The following is a 26,420-nucleotide window of genomic DNA, read 5'->3' on the forward strand; positions in this document are numbered from 1 at the left end:
AATAAAGTCAAGTGTGGTGTCATGTCATTTACTCGAAAATTAACACTTGTATTTTACAGATGTAAAATCAGTGGAAAAAGTTTAAATCGTGTGGAGGAGTTTAATGACCTAGGTGTAACTCTTAGTAACAGGAATGGCTTATCCTTTGAGAAACACATTGATAGTATTATAAAGACTCCTGGGGTTTGTCAAAAAGAATTCTTAAGATTTCAATAATATTGCATGTGCCAAAATACTGTTTTGTTCCCTGGTGAAACCCTGTCTCGAGTATGGTTGTGAGGTGTGGCTCCCATTACAGAAAGCCACATATACCATCTCTAGAGAGAGTACAGATAAGGTTCATGAAGTGGATTAGTTTTGGATTCCTGGGCATGCCACTCTCTTCAAGCAGGTAAGAAGAATTTATAAACATTCTTGGAATTAATACGCTGGCAATGCACTGAAAATGTGCAAATGCAATGTTAGCGGTTAAAGGCTTTAAGAGTAAAGTGGACTGTCCAGCTATACTGGGGTTGATCCCACTTCTTGTTCCAAGCAGGCGAACAAGGCAGAAATGTACATTCCACCTGCCCAAATGTAGGATGGTTGCACATGAGAATTCTTTGTTCATGAAGCACTTAGGACCATACATCAGCTGGAAGGGTCACTCAACATTTTTCACCACCCTTCCACTGCAATTCAGAAAGCTTTTTTCAAGGGTGGAATGTGATAATTTTGTAAATTATGTAAATAATCTGTAGAAAACATGTGAAGAATTGGCTGGGAAAATGTGGCTGGCTTGCATATTTCCCCAGTCTTCAAACTAATTGCTGTCTATTTACAAGTCTCCATTCTTTTCACATACTAGGGAATCCTGGCTCATTGGAATCATGTATTGCTGTCTATTTACAAGTCTCTGTTCTTTTGACATACTAGGGAGGTCTGGCTCATTGGAATTACCTGAGAGGGCTATAATCCTATTCACGGGCTAACCTTACTTTCATTTCTCCAAGTCCAGTCACCCCACATAGCAACTGCATGCAGACAGCTAGATTTGAAAACGGGGCTAATTGCCACACAGCACACGATGACTTCATTCCTTGGTTCGATTCCAGAGACAGTCCAATAATTCACACAGTGAATCACAGTGAACAACTAAACAGTGTTAAACAGCAGGACAATACTCCTCACAACAAGGACCATTAACACTGTTCCAATTACACTCATGATAGCTGCTCCAGTTGCAGACACTAAGACGGTTCTCAGTCCACAGAAGCACTCGTGCATAGTGCTCTAAGGCGGTACAGTCTTCCGTGCCATACACTGTCTTCCATCCAGCTACTTACTTGACATTCCGGCGTAACAGCAACCACTTTTCGTTCAGACTCTGATGGGACACTAGCGACAGCTAACACCGCTGTTGCCCTCAGCCCAGCCACCGAACCCCAACACACCAGGTCCAACACTGACTCCACCATGGAGTCCCACACTGACCCTAACACTGACTGACTGTCTATGGCTAGCCCCTTTTTCATACAGAAATATTCACAATGTTGCTAGAAATGGAACATTCTTGTTGCATTTCCCCGAAACTCAATAGGGAAACCAGCCCAGAGAACAATACGCGGAAAGGCCGGCCCCGCCCTCCAGCCTGGTCTTGGGACTCGCTAGCCCCTTCCAGGAAGTACTGAAAGGGACTACCTCAGGGCTGGCATGAACCAACACTTTACCTTCCTAGTAGGCCTACCATTAATGTTTATGACAATTCTCTTGACTGACCCCTCTACCTTATTTTATTTGTTTTTATGGGTGAGCTAGTGAGGAAGGAAAATGATACTTCTGCTTTGTCACTACAGTTGCTAGCAAGAGTTGAAATGTTACATTGATTTATTTTGAAGAACAAGTTAACGTCTTAACCACACCCGGGCGACTGGAGTGGGACATTGATGATGATGATGATGATGATGATGATAATGATGATGAAGAAGTTAACGTCTTGTAAACATCATGAGTTCTAACGATCCCTACTGTAAATGTAATTCAGTGATTTATGCTTTCTTATGAAGAGGAAGTATGCCAAATGTCAAATACCATTTTCTATTCTGAATGTATGTATTACATATTTCAGTTTTTATAAATAAAATAATTGAGCAAAGCTATTTTGTAATAAGGTTGCAAACTCAAATAAAATATAAGTAATGAGGTATGCAAAAACTGACCATTTTTATTGAGGCTCAGAGTGAGATAGAAATTGAGAAGTTTTTGATGGGCAGAGTGGGACAATTAAATCTTGATGACTAAGGGCCTGTACTACGACTGTCAGATAAACAGCCAGATACGTAGGCTGCAGTTTTGCAAACTAGAAGTTAAATATTTTCTTGCGTACTACCAACGGATTTTAACGACGGTATTGTAATGCGGAAGATGTAGTAACATTTTTATTGGGTTGGTAATAAGGTTACTGAAAATATAGTGAAATTTAGCGCGGAGGTATGTGTGTTCCATGGTGTTTTCGTTTGTTTAGCTCTATTCCTTTTGAAATTGTATTACTGGAATCCAATATCAGACTCTTATTAAGCTATAATGTGGAAGTCCAGGTCAAAAACAGAATTAGGACTGAAATACAGTATACACATACAAAGAAATGTTAAAATTAATTAACTGTATAATGAAACTGAAACTGTTATAAAAAAGGAAAAGACTGAAAATGTAACCTGGACACAAAAGTTAAGATTCAGGTTATGTAACTTTTTTGTCTAGTACTATTTACGAGGTTGCGCGTTACGACGAAAGTAAAGTTTATATTCGTAAGTAATGCCACTGATGCAGCGTGGGATCATTAATTTTATTATTAATTCAATTTATTGTTTGCTCATTGAATAAGTAGTTAGTTTCTTTCTTTTCAATACAATGTGAGAATAGTAACTGGCAAGCATTTACCTCACTTTAGTGTAAATACTTTTGTAGCAAGTTGTTATGAAGTAAAAGAAATATAACCTCCTTAACATCCTCATTCGACGGACGAATCGCCATCAACAACGTCGTATACCTTTACTCCATATGTGCATCGCGGATTGATTTGGAATAGAACCCACGCTTTTGACACGCATTTTAATGATTAGGAAATGTGTACTATCACCTTTAGTACCCTACCGACTTCCATTTACAGTGTAAAAAAAATGTTAGACTATTGAGACTCGAACCCACGAAAAACTGCTTAACAGCAAACTTTGCTGCCCTAACGACCACGGCTACCCATGAAGCTTGCGGCTAACTGCTTGTGTACTACTGATATACTCAGTAGCAACAACTTGCTAGCTTGGGAAATTTTTAAGAATTCTGTGATAGCTGGACAAACCCACCAACCTGTTCCCAATGTTTGGGAAGCCAGGCTCTGCCTGTCACAAGTCAGGACAAAGGGCGAGTGATAGAGGAGTAACACCTCTTTAAAAAACCTTGGTCCAGCTGACCCGGCTGGTAGTCCCATCTAAGGGTCCCTTGCCAGGGTTACGGTGAAGACCTCAACGGCAGTGAAGGCGGAGAAGACGGACTTCGGAACGGTGGAACTGACGGACGAGGCAACCCTCCTATGCGGGGAAAATAGAATAGGAACTGCTGCCTTGTGGTCAGAAGTGGGAACTTCAAAGGCTAAGGGAAGAAACCCCAACAGAAAATCAGTAGGCCTGGCTACTTAGAAGGCAGCCCCTTCACCAGGCTTTGGGTGCTGAAGGCCAATAACCTACACACCCGAGATTAACCTATTACAGAAACATCAACGAATAGAAGCCGGATGGATAAAAACAGAGTCCGGTGGCGGAAGTTCGTTGATGCCCTATGCTCCACTTAGGAGATACAGGAAATAAGTCAAGTAAGTCAAGTCAGTGATAGCTGGACAGGAAGCATGACATACTTTATAAATATATACATAAATTACATTGTAACAACTTAATTTCGCACAGCATCATGCAGATGTAGATTCATCTTCATGAGTAGCCATTTTGATTCTTTACAGTAGCGTCCCCGATAAGAGCTAAGTCCCAGATAAGAGCGCTAACAGCCTCTCCAACTTCGGCATAGCTATACTCGAGAATATTTCCCCAGATTGCACATAAACGAAAGTCGTAGTACGCGGTTTCAACCGAACTTCCAGATAAATGTCCAAACTGCCAAATAAATTTATACCGCACATTTATCTGGCTGTCGTAGTACAGGCCCTTAAACATTAAATTTCAGCACAAAGAATGTTTATCAATTGCTATTATTAATCTCTCTACATAACTTTCAGTTTGATATACATACTCATATCACTAGATACAATTTATTTTAACAGCGATGCAGAATTCACAGAACTGGATGCAATTATGTGAAAAATTAATCTTGGTCCTCAACAAAGCTTTTAAAGTGTAAACACTGTTAGATGGAGATGTCCGGAGTTTGTTCATTTATGGGAAAACCCTTTCTACGAAAGTATTTATTCCAGAAAGAGAAAACAATAACTGTGCTACTAGTGAGAGTTGATTGTTTCTTATGTCATGTTCCTTTAAAAAGTTATTTCCAGACAACCGTGAGAAGCATTGTCTGACTTGTGGAACAGCTAGGTCATTCCAAACAGCTATTTTCTGTGCTGTAACATATTTAGGGAGGAAAACTTTTCAAGCAGTTATGTGTCAGTCTCACCATAAAAAAATCTCTGACTTCTATAAAATCACAGTTTTATTTTTTCCCCACAAGAGACAATTTTGGATCACTTCTCAGTCCAGCCCAGTGAAATTGAAAAGGAGATCTCAGTTATTTTAAGACAGTAAATCTGTTTCACCAAAGCGAGACATTCAAACATCCCCAGTGTTTCTGAGGGAGTGGTGCGAAATGTCTAAAAGCAGGACTGTCCTGCAGAATCCAGGACATATGGTCAGTTTAGGTATACAGTTTCAGAAACAGTCTTTTCATTCAAGAAGAGGTCCTAACGTGAAATACTAGTTTTTTTTGACAATGTTCATAATATTTTTTTACAATGTTCATTTGCTGTTATTGTTACTTTTCCCTTACTTTTTTCTAGTAGTCTTTTATATGGGAAAGGGGCTGTCTGGCTGAGGCAGTAAAGGTGTGCTCGGTTCACCAGGAAGGACATGGGTTCGATTCCCTGTCAGGAAGTTGAAAAATTTAAGAAACAAGATTTCCACTTCCGGAGGTGCGTATGGTCTTGAGGAACACTCATCGTACACCAAAAATAAGTACCAGGTTAATTCCTGGGAGCAGAGGTGGCCAGGTGAAGAGCTAACCACTCTACCTCATAAAGTGCTGAGGTTACGGGTAGTGGAAGCCTTGAACTTCCACCCCTCCAAGGGCCTTCACGGCCTGTACGGAGATGGCTTGGCTTTGCTTTTATATGGGGAGTCCATCAATACAGCTGATTTATCAGTTGGTCTTCCTTTTACAAAACATAGGAAATGGATAAATTTGCTATGGACTTTTTACTTGAGAAAATGTTGTAGTCTCATTTTCTTCACCTGTAGGTTCACCATTCCCTTCATCTTCAACTGGCAGAACCACTTTTGTCAAAGACATGGTAGTTTGAAGGATAAATTCTTGTTATTGCAAAAGCTTGGATGATAGTTGCAGTTTGTACTTTTCAAAAAGGTATTTCCAAACAACCCTGAGAAACAAGTTCATCTTCAAACTAAGCAATTTAAAAAAAGTTCAACTGGTACCAAATTGTTTTCAATTAAATTCAGAATTTCAGAAAAAATAGTGTTTTAATTATTCTGGTAATTTCTAAATTTGCATATGATTTGTTAATGGATGGTATAGAAATGTAAAACTGAGTAATATATTATTACCAGAAAGGAATACCATTGCACTTTGGTGTTCCTAAAGTGAATACCGTGTTATTCCATGAAAGGAACAGTGCCATGTTTAGCTTATTATCAGTTTAGCTAGACATAGGTTACAATAACATTTATGAACAAAACTTAAGAGACTCTACTTCTAAAGACTTAAAATATATTTAAATGAAGTATCAACAATAAAGAGGAATCATCTTATGATGAGAGATTCAAAACTTCTCTGTTTAAATACAGAATTACAAAGAATACAAATATCATTGTGAAACAAACCACATGCATCAGAGATTTTCAGCTGCAAGTTGCAACCTGATGCCCCATATCCTCTTACACCCTTCAGCTCAGGAATATTAATTTCCCTCTGGAAAATATTGAATTCCAGTTTAGGAGCATACCGTTTTCTGTTTTTGGCACACTATCTCTAATATTACTTATAAATAAGGGAACTGTTTGGATTTGACAGACTGATTGAAACATGGTAGGAAGATCAAATAAGGCAATATAAACTTAATGGTAATAGTCATTCTGCTATAAAGTAATATTATTTAAAAAAATAGTAATTTGATGCTGCAGTCTTAAATGAAATGTGGTGAATCAAATGCATTGATTGCAATGAAACTTGATAGGATGTTGAATAGAGATATCAGAAATTGCTGCATGACTGCCATTGCTGTATAGGTTGTCCTCAGCATGACAAAAGTAATGATTCTGAACAGGAATCTGAAAGTTTACCGTTTTTGCTAATAGAAGGTTATGTTGATTGCTTTTACGTTTATATTTCTTATATTCCTTAAAACGTGAAATACACTGCAATCTTAGTTGCACTCGTAATCATTTGCTTCCATTATGTGTTTCACCGAAAAATTTCTTGAATTATAAGGAATTTTTCAACTTTAAAATAAACACTAGGTATTCTGAGAGAGGAAGCTAAGCAATCACCCTTTAATGTGATCTTCCAAGGATCTAACTAAACTCTAGGATTGATAATTATACCTACAGTTGATTCTTAAAAACAGAAAGAATTAATGCATGATATTATATAAGTTCCTCGCACATACACTTTTCTTGGAAACAAACCTATTGATATGTTTATTGTGGGTCTCCACAGAGTTTATATCCACTTGGGAGGTGAATTATATTTGGATAATAATTCAAAGTAAATCTGATAAAATATTAAATGTGAGGAGCATGCAGTAACATGCACTCTCTCTCTCTCTATTTTTTTTTATTTTTTTAATATAGCAACTACACATGTATTACATTAATTACATTACTACATTTTCCTTGATTACCATATTTAATATTAAATAGTGAAAGATCTTTATCCTTATGAAATATTTAGATATACATTTTTATATATGTCACAACCTCTTAATATATACAGTAGTTATAATTCTTCCATCTTAAATAACCTAATTTTAATCCCTGTGTGAACTAGAGAATACAATGGACCTGTCATCATTGCTTCTCCCTGTGGAGGAATGGATATAGAAAATGTGGCGGAGGAGACCCCTCATCTCATTCACACACTACCTGTTGATATTTATGAGGGCGTAACTGATGAGATGGCTGAGAAAACTGCTGAGTTTTTGGAGTTTAAAGGAGATTTGAAATATAAGGTAAAAATTTATCTCACAAACAGGAAAACTGAATTATAAATGCATGAAAGTGTATATACACTGAAATTTTTTTTGGAATATCAAGGCTGTAATGCAATGATAAAGTTACGGGTACAAAATGTTGTGTATTGTATCACAGACACACACCACCGAGAAATGTAAACTTTTACAAGCTCAAGTGTTTTTCTTCCAGTATTTAGTGCAAATAAACAGTAATAACGAAAGGTTACTTTTTTTTTTGAAGGTTCTTCCTTTTTCCCTTTGCCTTAGTACTGTGTATGGTCTCCTCTGGCATTGTTCAGGTCTCCATGGCTCTGTGGCATGCTTACAGTCAGTACATTGACATCATCTTGAGGAAGAAGGTCTCATTTCATCTCGGCAACTCTAATGAGGTCTGGGACTGGCTGTGGAGGTTGTGGATGAAAAATAAACAGCAGTTTTTCTTTTATGTATGTATGTATGTATGTATGTATGTATGTATGTATGTATGTAATGTATGTATGTATGTATGCTCAATGCAGTTTGTGTCTGGTGAATTAGCTGGCTGATTCATATGGTTGATACTTGCCTCGCTCATGAAGTTCCTCACAGATGTTCCTGAATGAGGGCAAGAATTGTCATTGACAAAAATGAATTTGGCACCATATTCATCCCTATATGGTTGAAGAATTTCATCAGTATACTGTCAAGCAGTTAATGTCCCTCGAATTGATATCAAAGGTGTATAATGTCCATGCGTAATCTCAGCCCAAAACATTACACCACCATCTTCAAATGCATGCTGATACTTTCCACTGCATCCTTTACGTTGTTGTGTATCTGGCCTAAGTGATATTCGTGCTTCATCTGCAAACATGGCATTATGCCATTCATCCAACCCCCAGTTATGATGCTGAATGGCCCATCTTCTCATTGCAACACAATGATGATTCTCGACTGGAAGACATAGAATTGTATTGAATAGGTGGATCCCCATACCTAACAATTTGTAATGTAAATCTCGATTCAATACGGAACCTAAAAATGAAATCTTTGACACTAGATGACATAGAATTAGTCGGAATGACTAGTTGGGCACTACGCAGCTGATTGCTTACAGTTTGTGCAGATATATGGACCCCCTTTGCCCTTAATAAGTCATCTTGTGATTGTTGCAGTCAAAGTTGTTTTCGTCTGCGCTGTTGCACAGATATACTGTTCTTGACGTGGCGTTATCACCCTTGGCTAAACATCCCTCAGTCTGTCAGTCACTTCGTTGGACTTGCGGTATCTTTTCCACATTTTTGAAAATGCACTTTGGGTAACCCCTATGATGCGTGATACTGCTACTTGTGTATGTGTACCGTGAATCAGTGCCACAATTCTGGCTCTGTGGAACTGGTAAGTATGCATTTCACATGAAACGTAAACACTAGCTGAAGCTTTTACTGCACTGTATACAACCAAAATGGCATAGTTCACCCCTGGCTCAATGCAGACTGTAGGCAGACACATCTGATATCTGCTGTATCGTAAACAAGCAATTGAATTACTTGTGTGTATACACAGTGGTCTCCACAACTTACAACAGGACTGTATATGCCTCAGCACCTAACTTGCCTAATGCCACTGTATTCCAAACTTTTTTTGATGTATATATATAAATATATAAGATCCAGAGTGTTTACCAGAAAATATACTCACTGGTTTGGCAAGTTCACAGTTTCCTCCAAAACTACTTGTTAAGGCAAATCACAGCAGTTTAAAAAAAGTAATATTCTTGTGAGGAAAGTTGGAGCTACAAGAAACCAATATTAAACAATTCCCATTGATGTGCAGTTGTTTCATGGTCTTCTTGGTATGATACTACCAGTACCCATGTTTGTATTTATTAATAGACTAGATTGAATCATTTGGAGGGATAATTACAGGTCATCGAGTGATGATAAATCATAACACTGGAAGATAATATACAACCTCTAATTCATTTATTACAAACAGAATTTTATGATTCTGAGTATTTCTATCAAAACAAAAATATGACAGTCTTGATAAACAAGAAATGACTGAATATTTGCTAAGCAAGACTGTAAATATGTAATGCAGGAAGTGTTATCTTGATATGTAATCAACCATTTCATTCTGGAAATCCTACTTATTAGTACATATATAAACCAGTATTCTGAAATTTGCATATTAGTAATTAGTTGATGAATCAGAGTCAGGACCAAAATTAAACCTGCTACCTTGGATTGCTGGCTCCACGAAAGGGTGGGCTTCATTGTCACCTCGCCTATTGATTGATTGATTGATTGATTGATTGATTGATTGATTGATTGATTGATTGATTGATTGATTGATTGATTGATACAGCAAATGAGAAAAAATAAGAGGGAAGAATAGCATATTTAGAGCATGAAAAATCAAAAATATAACAATATACTTATTTATTACTTGCATCATTGTAACAAACTAAGTTTGTCTTCCTTATCACTCTTCTTGTTGAACATTTGTGGCATTGGTTAAATCGAGCTGTCTGGATGTTTATACTGACCCTATATAGTAATTTTTGACACCTATGCCATTAAAGAGTGGGAACAAATTGGACTAGTTGAACAGCTTGAGATGCTAGTACACTGGCAGAAAAAAAATATCCAAACACCAAGAAGGGGTTGTGCTAGATTAACGAACGTTGGTAGGCATGTTTATACATCTGAAAGATGACTTTGATTCAAATTTCCCACAAATCACATTAGCGTGGCGCTAGTAGCGGCCCCATGACGTTGCACATCAGGTTTACTTCAAATACGGGCTGTACTGTGCGAGAGCGTTAGTTACGTGTGAAATTGGATGGAGTGACTGTGAGTGGGTCAAGAATGCCTTAATGATGACGAAGAGGCCAGTATCAACAGCTCACTGTGGTTGAACGAGGCCGTATAATAGGGTAATAGGGCTACGTGAAGGTGGATTTTCCTTCCGCGCTATTGCAGAACAACTTGGCAGGAATGTCTCCACTGTGCATGTGTGCTGGCAGCAGTGGTCACGAGAAGTTACGCTCGCAAGAAGATCAGGCTCCGGACATCCCCGTGGCACCACCGAGAGGGAGGACTGCCGTATTCGGCATATGGTTGTGGCGCAGCACCAATTTGAGCTGCAGTTGGCACCACAGTGATGCAACGAACTGTTCAAAATTGGTTACTCGAAGGACAGCTCCATGCCAGACGCCCTGCGGCGTGCATTCCACTTACCCGAAACCACCGCCGTCTGCGATTTCAATGGTGTAACGCGAGAGATCATTGGAGGATGGAGTGGAAGTCTGTTGTGTTTTCCAATGAAAGCCGGTTCTGCCTTGGTGCCAGTGATGGCCATGTGTTGGTTAGGAGGAGGTCAGGTGAGTGCCTGCATTCCACCTGTCTGCGACATTGATACACTGGACCTTCACCGGGAGTTCTGGTCTGCGGAACAATTTTCTATGACAGCAGGAGCACTCTCATGGTCATCCCACACACCCTGACTGCAGATGTGTATGTCCGTCTGGTGATTCGATCTGTTGTGCTGCCATTCATGAACAGCATTCCTGGGGGTGTTTTCCAACAGGATAATGCATGTCCCCATGCCGCTGTTGTAACCCAAGGTGCTTTACAGGATGTCGACATCTTGCCTTGGCCTGCTCGATCCCTTGATCTGTCTCCAGTCGAGCACACATGGGACATCGTTGGACGACAACTCCAGCGTCATTCACAGCCAGCATTAACCATCCCTGTATTGACCAAGTGCAGCAGGCTTGGAACTCCATCCCACAAGCTGACATCCAGCATCTGTATGACACAATGGATGAACGTTTGCATGCCTGCATTCAACAGTCAGGCGATTACACCGGATATTAATGGTCCAGCATGGCACATTTGCAGTGGCTTTTCTCGCACGGATATTAACCTGTAGTCTTGTACCTTCTGTGTAGTGACCATGGCCAATGTGGAACAAGCTACAGTAACTGCTGTCACGTCTGATAGGAAGTTTGGTGTGTGGCATCCCGTTGTGTTGTGTGTGCAGAACGGGCTAGGCTCAATGGTGTGTCAACTGGATGTTCATATTTGATCTGAAAAATAATAAATTTGACATAAATTACATTGTCCCTATATTTTAAATTTCTACAGTTGGGCTAATTGGCAATAATGCTTAGTATATATCGTGCATTTGTTTCATAAAAAAAGACTATTAGAGATGATGTTTCTAAAAGTACAAAACTTTAAAGTAGGAACAAGGGAATTAGTAATTTACATGGAAATATGTCCTCAAGGATTTTCAGTTATAATTTGGCAGTATTGCTTAGAGTTCACCGAGTGAAAAATATAATAAAAAAGACGTGAAATGATACCGGAGTAGCATAGAGGAGAGATCCATTCTTTATGCTTGCCAAGGACCCACCAAGCTGGCCCTTGCAGTATTCTTACTTACATAGAAGAATGAAAACGGAGGCACTATAAATCTCAGATTTGTGAACATTTTATTTGTTTCTATTCGCTGGTATTGGTCAACCGGGTCAGCTGTCATGAAGACTATTTTCTGTTGCCTACAATAGATCCTGCATCATGTGTGCCCACAAGGCTGCCACCCTCGTTGAAAATTAAAAACTGCGTAAATTGAAATTGTCGTGACATGCGCGCATAACCTTATTTATGTCACAATTTAGCAAGACTCTAGAGGGGATGGTAGAGGCTTGTTAACCTGGGAGCTTACTCCCCTCAGACTCGCTTTGCTTCCCCCCCCCCCTAGCACAACGGTTACTAACCGGAACTCGCCAATCCAGACCAACGGCCTTTCCGCTGGCCTGGTCCTTAAAGATAGTCTGGACAACTTGTAAAACACGCTGTGGCATTGTCCTAGCCAGGTTATATTGGATCTGCAACCTGTGTTTCGCGAAGGCTTAACGGAAGTGTAATAGAATTCACGATTTTTTAAAGGGAGTTGTAAAAATTGCATTTCAGTTGTAAATCACTGTTCTCATAGTAAATGAATCACAGTTGAAAACAATGATTTAATTTTCATCCATTCTGTGACAAGAGACCACTGGCGTTCTAACTCCTCATTCAGTAATTTAATGATTATTTACATGTTAGCAATATAAATTATTGAAAGTTCATGACATAATACAGCATTGCAACAAACAACGTGCTACAATACATAAATTAATAGGCCTATATATGCTACAGTGAAATGCGATCATAGTTCTCAATCACAAAAAAGATAAAAGGAACAAACGAACTTACCTCCTTACAGCAAGCTTGACAGACTACCCCTCCATCCGTAGTGAAATTGGGTCCCCTGTGATCCACTGCTTCAGCCAGTAGGACTTCAACGATTTTTCTTTGAGAATTGCCGCAAACACACTTTTTCTTCTTCCACTTCACAATTAATCACAACACATTCTGAACATACAGTGTACGCGTACAACAGTTTGCATCGAAAGGGAGGTACAGGGCATATGGGTTGTGCAACATAGTTCGATGTTGACTGTTTCTAGCTTATGTCTTAGGGGGTAGGAGGGGTTGAAGGTTTCGAAGTTAAATTGTTCCTTGTTTCTCCTGATGGAAATTTCGCTAGAACTATTTCTGGTGACTTCTGAGAATTCCCATTTTTGTTCGTGGGGTAAACAGATATTGAGAAAATAGAAGATAATTCTGTCGAGCACGCTAGCTACAATATAATGCACTGGAAGAAAATCGGCTTATTTTAAATAGTCAAAGGGCATCAAATAGGCAATTATACTCCAAATAGGCACAAACCCCTGAAATAGGCATTTTGTGGGTACAATAAAACCAACGAAATATAGCTAAAAAGACCCTAAAACAGATTTATATCTCAAACGCCTATGTTTCTGAACACAGGAATAAAATAGTCAAATAGGCAAATTCCCGTCTCTATTCATAACTGTCCATGCCATGTGGAATTTAAGAAAACATGAGTATGTGTGCATCGAATGGCAATACAAGATGCTCTTTTCTCTTTTTTTAATTACAAAAAGTGAAAATAATAATGTTATACTGGCTGAATATTATTTCACACTTTGTTTTGGTTGAATGTAACCCTCCCTTATTTGCAGCAGGCCACGCTGCTATGGACAACCACCTTTGAAAGTTGGCATCTCTGCACCTGAGTACCTGTAGCAAATATAATACTGAATCTGTAAAAATTGTTTTTGTTGTTATAAGATAAATTTCCTGTCATCATCTTGCTATGAAAACTACTTATTTGCTGCGACTTTAAAGACATGATAGCTCAGAGATAACATTGCTAGCTTCTAACCAAGATGATCACTGTTGGAGTGAGTTTTGTTGAAGGTGTACAAGATTTTCAAAATGTATGGTCATGTCTGTATGATTAAAATTCCATTAAAATTGGTACTTTAATGGGTTATGATTACAAGATTGGAATTTGCATTGAAATTGCTTGCTTTGCTCCTCCACCATTGTGCAGAGGGCTAGAATAATTCGTAAACGAATACCCTGATTCTACAACAAGCATTCCACATGCATGCTGAAGATTTTACTAACTGCTCTGACTACAGTTAGACTAATCTATCCCGAGAAAGAAACTTCAGGAGACAACTTATAAGAAATAACAAACAATCCTACTGGTACACTACATTAGTATATTAAAGTATATGATACATTGCACAGAGTTAGTAGACTTGTTCGACCCACCGAAAATCACTCCAGCTCTGCTGGCCATCATAGTGTTTGACGTATTTCTACTTCCCTTGTGGACCTCATAGGTTATTTTAACACTGAAGTGAGATTTGTTTCTTCAAACGCAGACTACAGTAGAACATGAGAGACTCTAGGTTGTCCAAGTTAATGAAAGTCTGGATTAAACAAAAAAGTTATGAAATGAACCATGGTACATACTTGAACACTATTCAGTGAAAAGAATGTGTACAGTACAGTATTTTAAATTTTAGAAATACAAACCCAAACCCATAGCACCACATCCTTTGAAGCGCCTTGGCCTACCAAGCGACTGCTGCTCAGCCCGACGGCTTGCAGATTACGAGGTGTCGTGTGGTCAGCACAACGAATCCTCTCGGCCGTTATTCTTGGCTTTCTAGACCGGGGCCGCTATTTCACCGTCAGATAACTCCTCAATTCTAATCACGTTGGCTGATTGGACCTCGAACCAGCCGTCAGGTCCAGGTAAAAATCCTTGACCAGGCCGGGAATTGAACCCGGGGCCTCCAGGTAAGAGGCAGGCATGCTACCCCTGCACCACGGGGCCAGCTTAGAAATACAAGGGCAAATCAAAAAGTAAGTTACACCGGCTCGCCGCAGAAGCACGCTGTGTGTAGTGACCATGGCCAATGTAGAACAAGCTACAGTAACTGCTTTCACGTCTGATAGGAAGTTTGGTGTGGTATCCCGTTGTGTTGTGTGTGCAGAATGGGCTAGGATCAATGGTGTGTCAACTGCGTGTTCCCTCCAAATTGAAGGTGCATGCAGTGATCAGATTTCTGTGGGCTAAATGGCTCAATTGCATGGATATTCATCATGAAATCACTGCTGTATATGGGGAGCGTGCAATTTCTTGCCCAGGTATTTTAAAGTGGTGTAAGGAATTTGACGCCGGGCGCACAGATCACACGGACGAATGTCGGGAAGGCAGTCCCGCAGTGTTCAATACCATTGCAAATGTTGACCGGGATCATTAAAGAGAATCAACGCATAACACTGTAGGGAATTGCTAGCATGCCGAATATTTAGTATGGCAGTGTGTTCTTCATTGTTCACAAGCACCTTGGATTTCGTAAACTGTGTCAAAGATGGGTCCCACGTCTGCTCACCAATGTCCACAAGGGACAACGTTTCCAATCGTCACCGACATTTTTCTGCAATGGTATTCTGTTGAGAGCAATGTGTTTCTGCGGTGAACAAGGGAATGAAAAGTGGGTCCACTAGTTCACACATGAAGCAAAGAGAACATCGATTGAATGGGTGCACACCACATCACGACCATGGAAGAAGGCCAAGGTCCAACTCTCAGCAGGAGAGGTAATGGCAACAGTGTTCTTTGCAAAGGAGGGTGGGTGCACGTGGAATTTATGCCGAAAGGCACGCCAATCAACTTGGCTTCGTATTGTCAAACGTTGAACCGGTTGCGTAAAGCAATTAAAGAAAAGCGGTGGGAAAATTGAGCGCTGGTGTTTTGTTGCACGATAACGCAATACCTCACACGGCCCACTGAATTTCCCAACTGCTGTATGATTGAAGTGGGAGGTACGTCAGTATCCTCCATACAGTCCATACTTAGCGCCATGCAATTATCGTGTCTTCGGTAAGCTGAAAAATAATCTCGGTGGACGATTCCAAAACGATGAGGAGGTGAAAGCACCTGTCTCCAGGTGGTTGCATAGCGCTGGATGCGACTTCTACGCATCCGGAATCAAAAAGTTGGTTGACCATTCCGAGAAATGTTTACAGTCTCATGGGGACTATGTGAAAAAGTGAACTTACATTGTATGTTGTCATAGCCATGTTGCCTATGTGTAGGTGGTTTCTTAAATGGCCATAACTTGGAAGTGTAACTTACTTTTTGATTCACCCTCATACAAAGGTTATTTAGTATACAAGGTATAATGCAATATAGTATTAGGCCCTCCAAAATACAGAATAACTAGTACAGTACAGAATTAGAACATGGCAATCAAGGCACAAATTCATTGACCACATTTAACATGCTTACTGGTTTGAAGAAACTGCTGCTCTTTTGTTGTCTTGCTTTGACATTAATTTCTTTAATTAACTCATGCAGATGCCTCAGATGTTTGTAATATGCAAGTATGTTTTCATCGTAGTTATCTTCAATGTATTTAATGACATTATTTAGATGGTCTTTAATTTCACTAAGTTTTGGTTTAGGGTTAATAATATCTGCTTTGTCCTGGTCATATTCTTCCATTTCAGAGCTTTCTGCAGTGCTCACATTTTCAGCAATCTCCTCGTGCACAGTTTACAGCATTGTGTTCGTAACTCACCTTTATATTATAATTGCATCTATGCATTATTATTAAAGGGCTGTCCGGATTAAGCAAAGTCCGGACTAATGGGGCTCCGATTACTGTATAGGTTAGGCAGTTCCTGAACTTGGTAAACATTAGAAAGGTCTAAAGCCAAATATTTTGGATGCCCTCTTACCTTGAACATAAATTCTTCTTGTTTCTAGATGGTTGTGATAGTTCACTTCTATAGTCTGTGATAAAATTTAGGAGGTACATTGTTTGCAGATCCAAGATTGAAATCCTAGCACTGACTATAGCCAGTTAAAATGTGTTTTTTCCCAGGACTTATCTTTACTTGTAGAAAAATATGAGGAAAAGGAAAAAAACAAACCCCATGCCACAACAGCTCCAAAGGGCCTTGGCTTACCAAGCGACTGATACTTAGCCTGAAGGCCAGCAGATTACGAGATGTCATGTGGTCAGCACTATGGATCTTCTCGGCCATTATTCTTATCTTTCCAAACCAGGGCTGCTATCTCACAGTCAGATTATAATCGCATAGGCTGAGTAGAACTTGAACCAGCCCTATGATCCCTAATATCCCTGACCTGGCTGGGAATTGAACCCGGGGTCTCCAGGTAAAAAGGAGGCATGCTACCACTACACCATGGGGCTGGCTAGGAAAATATGAAAATAGTGCTATTTCAAAATCCTGTGTTTAAAACCTTGCCATTGTTCGTGTCCTTGATGATGAATGTGAAATTTTAAAAATGAAAAAGTTGCATCTCAGTCTCAGAAATTCAGATCCTACGTAAAACTGTAGATCATGTGGTTTATGACTTATGAGTCATCATAACATAAACTCCAGAATCACCGGGCGAGTTGGCCGTGCGGTTAGGAGCGCGCAGCTGTGAGCTCGCATCCGGGAGATAGTGGGTTCGAGTCCCACTGTCGGCAGCCCTGAAGATGGTTTTCTGTGGTTTCCCATTTTCACACCAGGCAAATGCTGGGGGTGTACCATAATTAAGGCCATGGCCACTTCCTTCCCGTTCCTTGGCCTTTCCCGTCCTATTGTCGCCATAAGACCTATCTGTGTCGGTGCGGCGTAAAGCATAAAAAAACCTCCAGAATCAAATTCTGATGCTAGACAGAGGCTGTCCTTTTAAAATATGTGGATCAGAAAAATACTGGCATAATACCTATTTCAAGTCCCAGGAAATGTATTCCAATCTTAGAGTCAAATAATAACACTTACCGACCTGACTGTAACATAAGTCTACGAATAGTTTACATACTCACAATATCATAGAGCTGATAGTCCAATATGAATGAACAGAAAAGTATAAAAGGACTATACTTTATTCTTAAAGATACAATCGGTGGAAATACAGAGGAATCTTACTGTGTAAAAAATTCTCATAAACACATAACTTCATCACTAGCTCTGTCAACTGAAAGTATGGGCCTCTCATGAATCTGTCATTCTGGACTAGTGGCCCCTGCAGCTCTCTGAAAAAGGGATTAAAGTTCAATGTCGATAGTGTTCAATTTTTTTTTTTTTTTTTTTTTTTTTTTTTTAAACTTGTTCTTGAATGTTGTGTTTATGAGAACCTATAAGTCAGCAAGGAATTCCCATGCTTCTAATATGAGCATTATGTTTCTGGCTCTGATGACCTTATTTGTTAATCTTATTATTTAAGTTTATTTTGACATGATTTGAAGTACTTCTGTACTTCTTTGTTTCATTCAGGCTGCAGCTGAGATAAAGAAGCTTTGGAAGTTCTTCTTAAAAGTAGATGCAGTCCAGGTGGAGATAAATCCTCTAGCTGAAACTGATACAGCAAGTGTTGTGTCTGTTGATGCCAAAATACAGTTTGATGACAATGCCAAGTTTCGACAAAAAGAGATTTTTGATCTTGAGGACCATTCTGAGACTGACCCTAGAGAAGTAGAGGCTGCTAAGCATAATTTGAACTACATTGGAATGTCTGGCAATATTGGTTGTCTGGGTATGTTTTTGGAAAATAATATTTTATTACTATTGTTTGTACCTAGCAAAAAAGAAGTTAATCACTTACAGTTCATTTAGAAAATTTATTTTAGCAGTAAACATGTTTTAATAAAAATGATTCAGTTCTTCTTTATAAGATATTGTTTGAAGACAAAGAAGTCAAAAATCATATATTTGATAATTTAAACAATTGTAGAAATATTCTGCATGCTTCTTTTTTCGTGACAGATGCTTTATATACTTTTATTTTGAAACACAAAAGAAGGATGCCCAAACTGTTTGGTACAGCAGACCAAATACAATAAACAAGGGACACAGTCCTTAGAGGTGTTTTCATTAATTAATTAATTCATTCATTCATTCATTCACTCATTCATTCCTTCATTCATTGTATGGCCATCTGTCAGCCATGATTACACACTACCTACATTTCTGTCAAGCATACTAATGCCGTTCTCTTTGCACTCTCACCAAAGATCTTAAGTCTTTGTATTCTCTCTCCAGAAAGTATGTTGGTCATTTTACAGCATATTTGGACCCAAGATTTTTTGAAGGAATCTTCTTTTTCTTCAAGAACTGAGTCTGCCACCCTCATCATTGTTTCCACTTCATAAAGACACTCCATTCTGACCTATGTGCAGTTATGCTTCAGTTTGGCTTGAATTGAGATGAACTTGGACTTGAAGGTGTCAGAGCTTAGTCCGAAGTCCATGCCCATCATCCTCACCCTCTCTTTTAATGCCTCCTTTTCATTTCCATTGCAAATGAGAATTTATCCAAGCTATTTAAATTTATGAATGCAATGGATATCCCCATTCTTTTCATGTAATCTTCTTTTTCTGAGTGTATGAAAGCTGTTTCTTATTTTTCAAAGGAAATTCTTAATCCTGTTTTGGCTGCAACATTTTGTAGTTCTTCCACTTCTTGGCTGTGTGAGGGTCGTCTGTTATTAGAAGAACATCGTCTGCTAAGTTTACACAGTCCAACACAAGGGCATTTTTCCCACAACCTATCTTTACCCCAGTCTGAGTTTCAATCAGTCACTACTGATCTGCATTTAGGGCAGTCGCCCAGGTGGCAGACTCCCTATCTGTTGTTTTCCTATCCTTTTCTTAAATGATTGCAAAGAAATTGGAAATTATTGAACATCTCCCTTGGTAAGTTACTCCAATCCCTAACTCCCCTTCCTCTAAACGAATATTTGCCCCAATTTATCCTCTTGAATTCCATCTTTATCTTCATATTGTGACCTTTCCTACTTTTAAAGACACCACTCAAACTTATTTGTGTACTAATGTCATTCCACTGCATCTCTCCACTGACAGCTCGGAACATTCTTCTCGTATCTAATCTAGTTCCTTACATAACGCCTATATACTAATGTTAAATTCTTAAATGTTCCTAACAGTTCTTTTAATAGTCATAGGTTAAATTCTAAACAGGTACCTGGTTTGGTTTTGAGGTGATGATATGGCTGATGATGCCCTTTAAAAGGGGCAAAACATGTACCATTTCATATTTTAATGAGGATTAAACCTTGATTTTATGATTGATTGTATTGAATAGGTGGAAGAAAAATAAATTGTATACTATTTTATATACATACTGCTTAGTTGAGCAGCTCGTCTCCCTTCTCCCAAGTCTTCCCAGCCCAAACTTTGCAACATTTTTGTAATGCTACTCTTTTGTCAGGAATTACCCAGAACAAATCGAGCTGCTTTTCTTTGGATTTTTTCCAGTTCTTGAATCAAGTAATCCTGGTGAGGGTCCCATACGCTGGAACCATACTTTAGTTGGGGTCTTACCAGAGACTTATATGCCCTCTCCTTTACATCCTTACTAAAATCCCTAAACACCCTCATAACCATGTGAAGTGATCTGTACCCTTTATTTACAATCCCATTTATGTGATTACCCCAATGAAGTTCTTTCCTTATATTAATCTTAGGTACTTACAGTGATTCCCATAAGAAACTTTCACCCTGTCAATGTAGTAATTAAAACTGAGAGGACTTTTCCTATTTGTGGAACTCACAACCTGACTTTTTAAAATTGGAAAAGCCTCTGCAGTCTTCCAGTGAATGCACTGCCTAGGGATGTCAAATTCAATTAGCACATCCATGCAGATAAGATTTTATGCGGCCATCATTATGCCGATAACAATATACTCATGTGAAATCTGGAAGATGTCAATAAAATATGTGCACAAGCTCTGTGCTTTTCATTGACGTTTTCTGAGGTGAATCTTTAAAATAAGCTACCGTGACCTCATTACTAATGAAGTTCCATTTTCAGTTTCATTTTCAGTCATTCTCGATCTTCATTCCCTGATGATCTTTTCTAGGATGCAGTTAAAGAGGAATTGAGAAAGGCTAACTCCTTGACTTAGGCACCTCTTTATCTCAAACTAGCAAGATACCCATGCTTTGCTTACGGTTTTAAAATGAAAGTTTTCAAAGTTTTACATTTTAGAGAGTCCACTGTCTGCTGAGCCTGTAAAATACACTCTCAGTTCGTACATCAAACGATTTTGGGGGAAATGGTTATTTTCTGATCTGACACTCATTTGAACCGCACATGGAAAAATTTGAATGTTTTAGACCCTATCTTACGTAAAAGCGAGCAACCTGTGAAATTATGATTTTGTACGTCGAACAATAATGGAGGAATGAATACTTTTTAAAATATGTTTTAACATCTAAGGTATAGAAGACCACCTTTCATTAAAAATATTAAGTTCGTGCCTGAAATGGTTTAGGAAGAATGGATGTCGTGTTTTTGAGAGTCAACCACTATCTAAACCTCTTAGGGGAGAAATATTTTGAAGTATACACTATTTTACACCTAGGACATAAAAGAAGACCTCCTCGTAAAATTACAACTTTGTACGTCAAACAGTTTTGGAAGGATGAATAATTTCATTTATGGAGCTAATCTCATTTAACACTTACAAGCGGAACGATAAAAAAGTACTTCCTATTTCACACCTAGGATTTAAAATATATACTGCTATTTGGAATTTTGTCTTCATACGTTAAACAGTTTTGTAGGAAGGAATTAATATATTTGTTTTTGGATCTTAACCCCCATTTAACTCTATGATCGGTTAAATTCGTTTCAAACCTTCTGTTATTTAACATCTAGGTTATCATTTAAAATTTTAACTTCATAATTCAAACGGTTTCATGTAAGTGTATATTTTTGTCATTCCTCACCCCTTATTCAAAACCCCCTAAGGGGTGTATTGTTTTAAGTCCACTTCTTATTTGTATCCTCATAAAAATAATTCAACTCCTTTTACACCCCCCTTGATTCCACATCCCCTTCTCCTGCCACAAAATATGCGTGTATTTTTAAAGGAGATTCCAAATACCAATTTTTCTCGTCCGTAACATCCTTCGTTTTTGAGGTATAAGTATCCTCAAACAAAGGATTTAACTCATTTTTCAATTCATTTATCCCTCTCCCCTTAATTGGATTCTCCAAAAATAAAAGAATGTGTGTTTCTTTATTTTAAAGGGAGATTCCAAATAGAAATTTTCATGTCTGTAACATCTTCAGTTTTTGAGATACAACTATCCTCATAAAAAGAATTCAACCCATTTTTCAGTCCTATTTACAACCCCTTAAGTGAATTTTGCGGGAAGAAAAAATACATGTTTATTTATAAAAGGGATTCCAAATACTAGTTTTCACATCTGTAATACCTTCAGTTTTGGAGATACCAGTATCCTAAGAAAAAAAATCAATCCCTTTTTTCAGTTATTTTTACCGCTCCCCTAAAGTGTTTTTTTCCAAAAAGATACGTGTTACTTTATTTTTAAAGGAGATTAAAATACCAATTTTTACATCTGTAATATGTTAAGTTTCCGAGCTATACTGTAGATGTGCTCATTTTAAGAATTCACTCCTTTAACTCCTTAAGTGGATTTTCAGAAGAAAAAAATTATGCATGTTCCTAAAAAATTTGTCCCTTTTGTCACTCGTATTTACCCGTCTCAAGTAGATTTTCCAAAAAAAAAAAATTAAAAAAAATACATGTTTCTTTATTTTTAAAGGAGATTCCAAATACCAACTTTTATAGCTGTAAAATCTTCAGTTTTTGAGATGTAAGTATCCTCATAAAAGGTATTCAACCCCTTTTTCGCCTTTTTTTTTTCACCCCTCTTAAGAGGATTTCCGAAAACAAATAATACATGTTTCCTTATATTTAAAAATTCATCCCCGTGTTCACCTTCTTAGTGACGAATTATCCAAATATCCTCCCTTAACACTAGGACCGCCGGAACATGCTGTATACCTAGAACCGCCAATGCGGTCATTTTGACCGCTGTATTCTAATTATTATTTTTATGCTCAATACGTATAGTAACTCATTATCATTGTTTCAAATATGTAATACTAAATTTATAAAACATCAATTATGGGATCTAACACGGAAAAGATTCAAAATATTTAATAGTTTTGCAAATGTGATATTTTCCTAATTTATTACAAACACAAAAACGTTTCTGTAAAACACACTTATCTAAAAAAACAACATTGTTGTTACTTCAGATTCTATTAGTATAAACGGTAAAAATAGTTATTACTCATTATCAGAAAATAGAATTACTGTAACATTCCATTTAGTACAATTTATGACCTGAAACTTGTTTGCCAAATCCACGTACCACAACATATTTATCTCCTTCTTTTCCTTCAGTGTATTTGCACACGCTGATGCAATCCTGCGTCTTTAGAAGCAGGAACTACATACCACGACCCTAGTTATGTCCTTTGAACAAGAACCACACACTCGCTGTTTGCACTTTCTGCAGGTAAAACTTGTCTTATTCCTGCATTTCCTCATTTGGCATTGCCTAGTCTGTACATTTCCTTCCACAGGCTTCCTAAATTCGGGTTCTGTATCCACAGACTTAAGTTTCGATCCCATGTACCCCACACGAAGCTCCACTGCTAGTTTCAGGATGTCATTTCGGCGACTGATCTTCTCCCCTGTCAGTGTTTGAAATTGATCTAGGAGTTGAAATGAAATGGCGTATGGCTTTTAGTGCCGGGATGTGTCCGAGGACACATGATGAACACGACATATATACCCAGTCCCCGTGCCAGGGTAATTAACCAATTTCGGTTAAAATTCCCGACCCAGCCGGGAATCGAACCCGGGACCCCTGGGACTAAAGGCCAGCATGCTAACCTTTTAGCCATGGAGCCAGACATCCAGGAGTTGAGAGCTGCCAAGTCAAGAATATTATGAAATACGATCGTACATGAACAGGCCATCTTCGTGTAAGGGATCGAATAGTATATTTTCTTCCCATTTGATCTACCATGTCCACGTCATATTTTGTATTGTAGTAGAAGTCTTCTGTTTCGGGAATCCTTTTGGGATTCGCTTGAAGTTCAACTTCTGAGTGCTAAGTACTGTATAGAAGGACGTTCTTGTTTCGTTTTCATTGATAAACAGTAAGTGTGTCACTGGAATGTTTCAGGAGAGTTGAGTCGTAAAGACTAGCTTTCATAGCCTTCACAGCTTTAGGAATTTCTCTCCTTGATCGTCTGATGGTTCCAACAATATTCGAACTATTACTTTTCAACTTCTTACCAAGTTTCACTGTTGCAAAGAAAGTTATCTGTAGTCACTTTTCGCCCCGTGTTTTGAAAAGGCTCCACTAACTTCATTACTACACTTTCGGGTAGAGCCTCGTCACGTGGTCTGAGATCGTCTTTTCCTATGTAAGGAAACCCATTGCACGGAAACTTTGAGTCAACGTCCACAAGCAGCCAAAATGTAATTCCAGTTTTATCTGGTTTGTTGGGTATGTACTGTAAAAAGCTACTCATCAGGAGGCAGATTTTCACCTGGAATATAAGACAATTGACAATTTTCAATGAATTTGTTCCATACTTTTGATACTAATGCAAATTTATCAGTTTTCAAACGTTCTAATCTTGTAATTCTGACGTCGAAACGCAAAAATCTTTGTATTTCTCGACAAAATTCCTCCCTGTTGTTTCACTGAAGAATGGTGGCCCCCACTTTTTAGACCAGAGTTCATTAGGTATAGTGCTACTGGCTCCAAGTACACCACGAGCATACACTAAGCCAATGAATGCCTCCAGTTTTCTAAACTTACACTCCACAATTTATCACATAATACGCGTTTTGCTTCAGTTTCCGTAGAGTGTTTGATGTGTTTCAATATAGATTCATCAATAAAAAGACGCCATGCACACGCTACACTGTCGTCAGAAACATACCGCTTTGAGTATGGAGTAGGTCCTGGATTTTCTTTCAAGATGTTGTGACAAGCCATCCTGCCAGGTGTAGTCTTCACAAACTCTCCAACAGTCCACTACGTGATGCCATCTGTACCTAGTAACATATTACTTGGTCCTGGGAGGCTTGTGTTGATGCGTCCCTTCTTTCTTCCAGCTTTTCCTATCGCATTTTCTACTGCTGTAATAGAACAATCGAAAACTTTCAGTTCTCGGCCTACACCAGGCATAATTGCAGTCTAATTGCTGAATTTCAGTACCAAGGTTGTAATGTTGACATCAAAATAACGTATATCATTAGGGAATTGTGACAGCGGAAGAATGTTCGCTACTCTCAGAGGAGAGTGACCCATTAGCCGCCTTTAGAAAATTGAATAAAGAAGAGATATACTATCAGAGTTTCAAAGTTGTGCTTACATTATTGCAGGGAGAATAATTATAAACAAATGTTATCTCAAACAGAGGAATAAGCACATGTTCTAATAGATTTTATTATGATAATCAATACAGCGGTCAAAATGACCGCTCCGGCGGTTCTAGGTATACTCGTTACCTACGTCCTAACCAATGACGTAAAATTAATTACATTTAATACGGATGATTCTGACCGGTAATCAGGAAAAGTCACTGAAGCTCTTTGCAATATGACAGAAAATGTGGTCAATATAAGGCTTTGAAAAAGTGTAGCGGTCATTTTGACCGCTCCGGCGGTTATAGTGTTAATGAGCACCTACATTGTAATATAAATGCATTCTCAAAGTTTACACTTAACCACATGAATTACAATTTAATGTATATATATATATATATATATATAAAAGAGACGTACTGTTCTATTCTAAAATCGAGGGTAACTAACCTAAATAACACATATGGAGAACATATAAAGAAGAATGAAAGCTAAGCTCAGCAAATAAAACAAAATAACAGGTAATAACAAGTAAAAAAGAATGAGAAAAGTCAGAATGAAATGTTACATACTGACTGAAAAACATAAGCAGTGCATAAACAGTACACAATACATAATAAATTAGCAGAAATACAAGTGTGGCAATAAACAGTTATCCGTGTACACGCCTTTAAAGCTAAATATCATATACATTTACTCTATAATTATAAAAATATAACAACAACCTAATAATAATTATAAAAACAGCGTTCTTCAGCTGTACAGTAAAATATTAGTGGTACTAGCCTATCTACCACAATCACACAACCTATCAGACTTCACCAATCACACGAAACAATCAGCAGTATTCAACAGGTAAACTCTGCATGCTATTTTAAATTTTGTTCTTGAGTTAGAGTTTTTGACAGCAGGTAGGGCACGATAATCTTGCAAAGTGGTGTACGGTCCTTACGGAGCAGGCACAGAGAGAGGTAGATGCAGAGTAAAATAATGGATAGATTTTAAATCTTAATTTATTCAGCTTGAGAATTTGATGAATAAGTTCCCTATTATTTCTGACTCGTAGCATTAAATCAAATTAAAATATTTTCTGAACAAGTAAATGTCGCCTGGCTAATCAATTTTTATGATTGTCTATCTTTTAACATGAAATGATTATCTTTCGTTGAAAATCAATAAAGTTCCTGATAAAGTTCATAAAGTTCTTCAAGTATTTGTTTAAATGACAAAAAAAAAAAGTTTTAGAATTGTCATTCAACACTTATAAAATGTAATGTGAATTCCAATGAGCGAAATAGTTCGTTGAATG

At 38.2% G+C, this 26,420-nt stretch overlaps 1 protein-coding gene across 1 annotated transcript in view; it reads left to right on the plus strand.

The window, feature by feature from the left end:
* The window catches only part of ScsbetaG (Succinyl-coenzyme A synthetase beta subunit, GDP-forming), a 254,798-nt gene that overhangs the window by 143,346 nt on the left and 85,032 nt on the right, over positions 1-26,420 (plus strand). The window contains exons 6-7 of the mRNA XM_067139203.2: positions 7,258-7,438; positions 18,160-18,418. Of these exons, the coding sequence (XP_066995304.2) occupies positions 7,258-7,438; positions 18,160-18,418 (440 nt within the window). The remainder of the gene's footprint in view (positions 1-7,257; positions 7,439-18,159; positions 18,419-26,420) is intronic.

Source organism: Anabrus simplex, chromosome 2, assembly GCF_040414725.1.
Source record: "Anabrus simplex isolate iqAnaSimp1 chromosome 2, ASM4041472v1, whole genome shotgun sequence".
Classification (NCBI taxonomy): Eukaryota; Metazoa; Arthropoda; class Insecta; order Orthoptera; family Tettigoniidae; genus Anabrus; species Anabrus simplex.